The sequence below is a fragment of the Pseudopipra pipra genome, chromosome 8 (genome assembly GCF_036250125.1).
Source record: "Pseudopipra pipra isolate bDixPip1 chromosome 8, bDixPip1.hap1, whole genome shotgun sequence".
NCBI lineage: Eukaryota > Metazoa > Chordata > Aves > Passeriformes > Pipridae > Pseudopipra > Pseudopipra pipra.
The window spans coordinates 9,010,426-9,017,642 of NC_087556.1; the positions used below are offsets into that span (position 1 = coordinate 9,010,426).

General features: G+C 54.1%; 1 protein-coding gene and 1 long non-coding RNA gene across 6 annotated transcripts in view; one reads left to right on the forward strand and one right to left on the reverse strand.

The window, feature by feature from the left end:
* GRID1 (glutamate ionotropic receptor delta type subunit 1) overlaps window positions 1–3,365 on the reverse strand; it is a 512,549-nt gene extending 509,184 nt beyond the window's left edge. Inside the window, exons 1-2 of one of the 5 annotated variants that reach the window (XM_064662445.1) lie at window positions 3,037–3,365; window positions 763–918 (exon numbers count right to left, since the gene is read on the reverse strand). In XM_064662445.1, coding sequence (XP_064518515.1) covers window positions 763–918; window positions 3,037–3,115 — 235 coding nt within the window. In that variant the 5' untranslated portion in view covers window positions 3,116–3,365. Of the gene's footprint in view, window positions 1–762; window positions 919–1,747; window positions 1,768–2,270; window positions 2,402–3,036 lie in introns of those variants that run through there. The other 4 variants (XM_064662441.1, XM_064662442.1, XM_064662444.1 and 1 more) reach the window with 4 other exon arrangements.
* A 181-nt stretch (window positions 3,366–3,546) lies between these two features.
* On the forward strand, window positions 3,547–6,967 carry LOC135417859 (uncharacterized). The gene is made up of 2 exons (XR_010432247.1): window positions 3,547–3,868; window positions 4,090–6,967. It is a non-coding gene; the product is annotated as an uncharacterized LOC135417859 (long non-coding RNA).
* The last annotated feature ends 250 nt before the right edge of the window (window positions 6,968–7,217 follow it).

Here is a 7,217-nt window from a genome sequence, read left to right on the forward strand (position 1 = left end):
ACAAATAATATCTTTTTTAAGTCTTATTTGTAAAGGCAAGCTGATTAATTTAAACGTTTCCCTTTTGCAAAAGATCTAATTGAAATTATTTACCCACACAGGGACTTTTCAGAACTCGTATACTCTGGGCAGGTTTCCAGCCGGCTCCCTTGCCCTTTCCCCAGCTCCCCGGGATGGAGCTCCGCGCTGCCCCCGTCTCTGCCTCCCCTCGGGGGGAGCAGGGGCGGATGCTCGGGGAGAGACGCCCCGCCACCATCGGCGGCCGTTCCCGCAAGCGCGGCATGCCCCTGCCCGGCCCCTCGGTGCCGCACGACCCCCTCCCCTCCGGGCGGACCCGCTCGCCTGCCCTGTCCCGCCGCGTCCCTGCTGGGGGATCGGGGGCGGCGGTGGGGGCCAGGGCCCGGCCTGCCCTCCGCAGCGGCGGAGAGAGGGGGCGCTTGCGGATGCAGGAGCGATGCGGAGCCCCCCATGCCCTGCCCTGCCCTCTCTCCCAGCCCGGGCTGCCCTCGCCGCACGGCCGGGCTGAGCTGGGCTGGACTCGGCGCCGCCGCCACCGCACCGCGCCGTCCCTCCCCTTTCCTTGTAAGACAGCGCCGACCCCCGACCGAAGGAAAGTTTCCAGCCGAGCGCCAGGACAGGTCTGGGCTGTCCCCGGCGCTGACGCCCCCTCCGCGCCGCCGGGACGAGACAGTCCCCCTCCAGCCCCATCCCGTTCTCGCACCCAGCCCCGCCCGCCCCGTGGGTGCCGCCCGGGGCGCTCACCTTCCTGCACCGCATGGAAGGGGTTGTTGGCCTCTATGAGCTTGATGGAGTAAGTGATTTTCTCGCTCTGGAGGATGTCGTCATTGAGGTTCAGATCCGACACCGCCTGCTTGAACACCTCGTCGTCCTTGGCAGCATTGCCCTCGAAAATGGCACCTGAGGGGAGGAAGGCGGCAGAGGGTGAGGAGGGTTCGGCCCCGCTCATCACCAGCTCGGCCCGCCCGCCAACCCAGAGCCCCCGCTCCCCTCCGGGCCGGCTCGCACGGCGCCAGGCAGGGCATTCCCGGGGCATCGGGGCCGGGACACACGAGGGGGCGGCCGGGCACGGGGAGGCTCAGCATTCCTCCGGGCCACTTCTGCTCCACTGGCATTTACGGAGCCCTGAACCGCAGCCACGCCGGCGTGAGGGACTCGCTTCACCAGTGATGAGAAAGGGAGCAGGCTTGGGAACTCCACTAACTTTTTGCTCGCTCTGCTTCGCCGCTCCTGGGATGCCGCCTTTCAGGCCGCAGTTTTATCGAAGCTTACAAGCACGCACAGACGTCAAGTCAGGATTTGCGTCCAGCAACCTGAAAGCTGTAATTTTACTGTCCTGTTTATGCAGTTAACGTGAAAACATCTGGCGATGTGTGTTACATAAAATCCCTCTCTACGGAGCGTGTGTGCCCACGCCAGGCTTACTGCCCTGCTGTACGCGGCGGTGGGAGATCTTTAGAGCTGGCAACAAAACAAGCAAAAAAACCGTTATTCCCCAGCCTGGAAAAGTCCTGCTGATTCACACCGTGCGTGCCTGTGCACTGCCCGTGTGAAATCAGAGCCGTGCACACAGCAGCTCCTCGCTCCTGCCCACCGGACTGCTATTTCTGCCAGCGCTTAGCAAACACTACTCGGGCCGAAGTTTGTGCGGGGAGAAGCCGAGGTGACACCGTCCACGCGCAAGAGAAGCGGGGCCGAGGGGAAGACCCGCGGAGGTTGTTTCGCCCACCCCTCTGTCCCCGGCCAGAGCACTTCTCCAAGGCCGCCTCCCTGCCTCCCCGCGGGGCTGGTCCCGGTGCCGCCGGGGTCTGCCCTGCCCTGAGGAGTGTCCCTGGGCCGGAGACCTCCGCGGCGGTCAGGGCTGACCCCGTCTCCTTAATGGCTCCGCAATGCTGTCTGCCTTGGCTGCGCCCCCAGGCTCCGGAGGCGAGCGGCGATGACCGGAGCCTCCTCCGCCGGCTCCGGAGCTCCCCGTGCCGGGAAACTTGTTACAGGGCTGGTCCCCCTCTCTCTTTCCTCGCCCCGGGTCGACACGAGAGTTTCCTCCCGTCTCAGTGGAGCCTCCCCTCACCAGGATGGCTCCTGCCCCGGCCCCCTCCTTTTTTTGATCTCTCATCCTCCCCGAAGGCTGGTGGGAATTACGGCTTTTCATTTCCCGGCCGTACTCCCATCTCCTCCTCTATCATCCTCCACAAGTGATTCTCTCCCCCCTCTCCACCCCTAAACATCCTCATTTTCGTTCCTGCTGGTACCTTTCAACACCAGCCAAAAGGTGACTGCAGAGCCTCGCTTTTGCTTGCCAGGCTTCCCGCGGACATCACCGTGCCTTGCTCCCAGAAGCCATAAAAGTTCACATCAGCCTTTCCTTAGCCTCTTATTCATCCCTCTCTTCCTCCCACTGCTGATCCAGCCTTCTTGCTGCCCAGGGGTTTTAATGAGATCTTATTCAAACCACAACAGTTGCGCGCACAGACACACACGCACACACAGAGCCGCTGCAAAGCTCGCTTTTCTAACCCTTTCCCAGCCAAGTTCCCCCCCTCCGCATTCCGGCTCGGCTGACACCTGCTACGATAGGGGATGGAAACCAGGGGATTATCTCCCCGAAAGTTTTCCCTGCGAGCACGTTCAGATTATGCCTCTCTCCTGCTCGGGTGATGGGGGCGGTTGTTTGTTTTCGGTGGCGAGGAGGCGGGGGGTGGGGGGGGAAGAAAGCCTTTCCACGCAAACAGGTCCAAGCACAGACTCCCCAGGCACATGGGAGACCGCAGCGGCGGCCCCGGCGGGTCCCCTGCCCGCTCCTGGCCGGGCAAACAGGCGGCATTTCGCCCCTAACTTTACAATCAGGAATAGCCGGGTGGGGAATTCAGCCGCCTTTCTCCCATCCCTCCTTCTGTCTCTCCACGGAGTTGGGTTCAACCGCTGCCCGTGACATTATCGCGGCTAAACGAGATGCTCCCTTTATATATTTATATATCTACCGCGTCTCTCTCCAACCCCCCCCGTTCCCTGTCTTACCAATGTGGATGATGGAGTCCGCCCGCACCGAAACGCACTGAAATATCCAGGGGAAAAGCCAGAGCATCAACACTTCCATTTCCAGCCTCTCGCACAGCACATCAGCCCGGGTTTGGTGGGAGAGACAGACAGGGGAAAAGAAGAAAAAAGGCGCAAGGGCAGGTGGAGCAAGGCAGCGGGCGCCGGGGAGAGATGCCCAAACACCCCCCTCTCAGAAAAAAAATCCCGAATTCCTGCAGCGACCCAAGAATTTCCCAAAATCGAGCAAAAACGGGTGATGGGGACAGGCGGAGGGGGGGGGGGGGGAAAGGGGGGAAAAAAAAAAAAGCCGGGGCTTAAAAAAAAAAAAAAAAAAAAAAATCACGGAGGTAGATCCCGGGTTGGCAGGCGGCGCGGCGGAGCCTCCAGCGCTCGGTGTGTGCCGGGGCGCCGGCAGACCGCGAACTGCGGAGCGGCCCCCCCGCCGCCGCCGCCCGCCCCCCGCGCCACGTGACTGCGGAGCCTCGGCGCTCGGTGCCGCCGGGGCACGGCGGGCGGGCGGGCAGCGGCGGGGGCAGCGGGAGAGCCGGGCTGCCGTGCGGGAGCGGGGACACCGACCGCGGCCGGGGACAGCTGGGCACATCCAGAATTAGATGTACATGTGTATCACGCATATCTCCCGGAGGAAAGGGGCAGGGGGCCGATGCTCGAAGCGCAGAGAGGCGAGGCGGGTGGGCAGCTCCCCGCTGCCGGGCGCGGGAGGGTCCGCGGGGCCGCAGCCGCTGCCCGGAGGGCGCCCAGCACCGCGCGGCCTCCCGCAGCCCCCGCCCGGCTCCGCGGGATGCCCCCGCAGGTAAGGGCGTGGGGCCGCGCCCGCCGCCGCTCCTACGACTTCGGGGCAGCGCGGGGCGGAGGGATTGCCCCTTCCTCCTTCCGCACGCTCGGGCCCGGGACATGGTCCACGCGTTTGAGGAGCGAAATGGAAATGAGAGGCTTTTACCCCCGCGCTGGGGGCGAGGGGGTGGGGGAGAAAAGTGGTACAGCATAACCTTTTCTTGTTTTGTTTTGTTCTAGCTTTCAATGAAATCCAATTCATAAATTGGACATGCTCAGGCTCAGAAGACTAATTCATCCCCTAAAACAAACGCATCAGTGATTGCAGGCACCCAAACGTGACAAGCGTCTCAATATACCGAGGAACCAGAGAAAACAAATTCATTCAGGAGCCCGAAACGTAATTAAAACTACTGCCAAGAAAATTAGTTGAGTGCAGGATGTTACCAAGATTATTAAGTTGCTGTAGGGCTGAGGCACGGACCGCTATAGCGATACATAGAGATAATGTCAGCCTTTGGATAACGGGAAGCAGAGCGATTCCTGGAGGTCGCAGTCTTGCAAGCGCAAGCCTGGTAACAGCGCGCTGTGGCCGCATCCTGCTCTCGGGAAGCGAAAGGCAGAGCCCGAGGGCTCGGCAGGGAATGACCGGGTCCCCGCCGCCTGCTGAGCCCCGGGAGGCTGGTCACGGAGGGTCCGGCGGCACCCGGACCCCTGTCACTTACTATAGCATCCCTGTGACGTCTGTTCAGCACACTTTTTGTAACCATCACCTGTATATGCTCTAGTAAATTCTCCGGATACTTAGCATTGCTTGCTTGCAGGAGCGATAGCTGCAATGTATTTATTCCATATAGAAAATATTTTTTTTCCATGCAGAGCACAGTACAACAAGAACTGCTCAATGCTAAAGGAGTAGGAAATCTAGATAAGCTTTACAGTGGCTGGGGAGGCAGAAGGGGGAGGGAACACACAGTATAGATGGAGCAGAGTGAAAGGGAAGGAAACCAAAATGGAAATGATACGAACAAGAATCCCTGTTGATCCACATGCATCAACAACCTCTTATTCAGTGGTAGTTACAAGCACAGCTTTTGAACAGGGAAGAGCAGAGGGTAAATAAAACAAGATATGGTTTTTAAAAATAAATCACTTGTTAACTACTCTTACTTACAGTCCTTGTCTTAAATATGCAATTTCACACTGATCAATGCAGAATGATATATACTATACTCTGCATTTCATGTAATAAAAACACTTAATCCAGATAATTGGCTTCTGGGACAGAGATCAATAGAAATGTTCCTTATTTGACTACGTTAGCAAGTCAAAATTAATTCTAATTTACATTTGCTTCAAATCAATACGCACTTAGTGACTTACACAGGCTCTTTAAAAAGTTAAGCACCTATATTGACCAGAGTCATATATATGTCAGTAACAAGTACATGTGTGGGAATTAGAGAGGGGGAAAGTGTTACCACAGAACCAGTCTCTGACTTTCATAGAGTAAAGGAGGCTAAATTTATTTGTGTTTGAGTAGTGCTTTGGCATCCTAGCCTGAAAGCTGTAGAAACATGCAGCTGTTAACCCTGTGATTTGTGCAGGCACCCAAGCACCCATCAGTAGCACTCCAAGCACTTGGGAGCAGGTTTGCCTCTTTCTGTAGTTTGCACAGTGAGGTCCTGACCTCAGCTCGGATGCCTCTGGCTGCTATTTTAGTAATAATGAAATAGTAATATAAAATATTAAAAATCTAAACCCAGTGAATTGGACAAGTTACAAAATTTCCTGTGAACTCCATGAGCAAACACTCTGCATGCAGAAAAGGATCCAGTCCCAGCCAAGGGAGGGATGGGGGAAAGACAAGAGCCCAGAATACTGTAGAACAGACCAACTGAAACAGGCCCCAAAACTGGGTAGAAGGCTATAGTCAGAGGACAACAACAAACAAGAAAAATGCCTAGAAGAAATCTCAAGTGCCATAAAATCTGATATGCAACATGCAAAGTACAATGAGACCTAAATGGATCCACCACAGTAAAGAGCAGAACTGCAAGTTCAGTAGAGTCTCTTCAGGATGAAGAGTTGCAGCAGTCAGGCTCCATTGCCTTTTCTTTCCCATTATTTGCATAATTTTTTTCTTTCTCCTCTCCCACCACTCTTTTTTTTTTTTTTAACAACAACAACAAAAAAAAAAAAGCCAAGAACTTTGACTTGGATTATGTCTTCCATAACACTTACTGATTCCCCTGTGATTTCCCTCCTTCCCAAAAAAGCTATCAATGTTACATTTCTAAGCCCAGTATAAATGAGACCACTCATTTCAATTCTGCCACTCATCATTTGCCATCAGGAGAGTGCTGACATTTTGCAGAGGGTGAACATTGTTTAGATGCAGCAAGCAACACTAAAAGGCTAATCCATTTGCCAACATTTTGCATATTAAGAATGTTGTAGGTCACTGTGATATTCCATCATCATTGCATAGGGGACTCATAGCACATTATTACCCAAGGTACCACTGGATTTACAGTGCCAATGGAAGAATGGCATCTCATTAGCAATATGTAACATAAATACCCAACTCAAGTGACAGACACCACTCAAAATTCAACTCTGTGGCAACAGATGTGATTCTATGCAGATTTCAGACAGCTCTATTACCTTTGCAAACCACTGTGGTGATTTTAGGCTTACCTATCATGAGTTATTGCTGTGCTTATTGCTGTTATCTGAATGAACACGGTATGAAACCTGTACCAAATGGGGTTTGCTACCACAAGAGAATGGCCTGAGTAATGCTCCAAAAACTACATTGCAAATAGAAACATAAAGTATCCTATAAAGGTAAACTGAAAGGTTTGTGCAGTGCCACACTCAGAGCCTTGTGCCCAGGGCTCTGTCCCTCTGTGCTACCACAGCAAGAATGAAGCACGTTTTGAAAGACAACATCAGAACTCTGGCTGCAGGACATGCCTGGGTCTGGAAAGCCCCTCACGTTCACTGAGCATTTACAAAGCTGCTTCATAAGCAGGAACTCCACAAGACCATAACATTGAGACTGTTTTCATACTATACCCTATGCTCAGAATAAATGGAGTGCTTTAAGATTCAACATTTCTCGTGTCTTCTCTCAGGTTCCACCCATTTACTGTAGCTAAGCTGAGGCTTCCACATATGACAATATGTGCATATATATCTATGTCTGTACACATAGCAATTATTATTATTCCTTCTGAAAGTAAATGGAACTCCTCTAAATCAGTTATACAGGTGTAAAGATGCAGCAAATACCTCCAGTCCTTAGCTGCTCAGTCTGTGGAGTCGGAAGAATGAAAACAAAAAATAAACAAAAATATGATCTT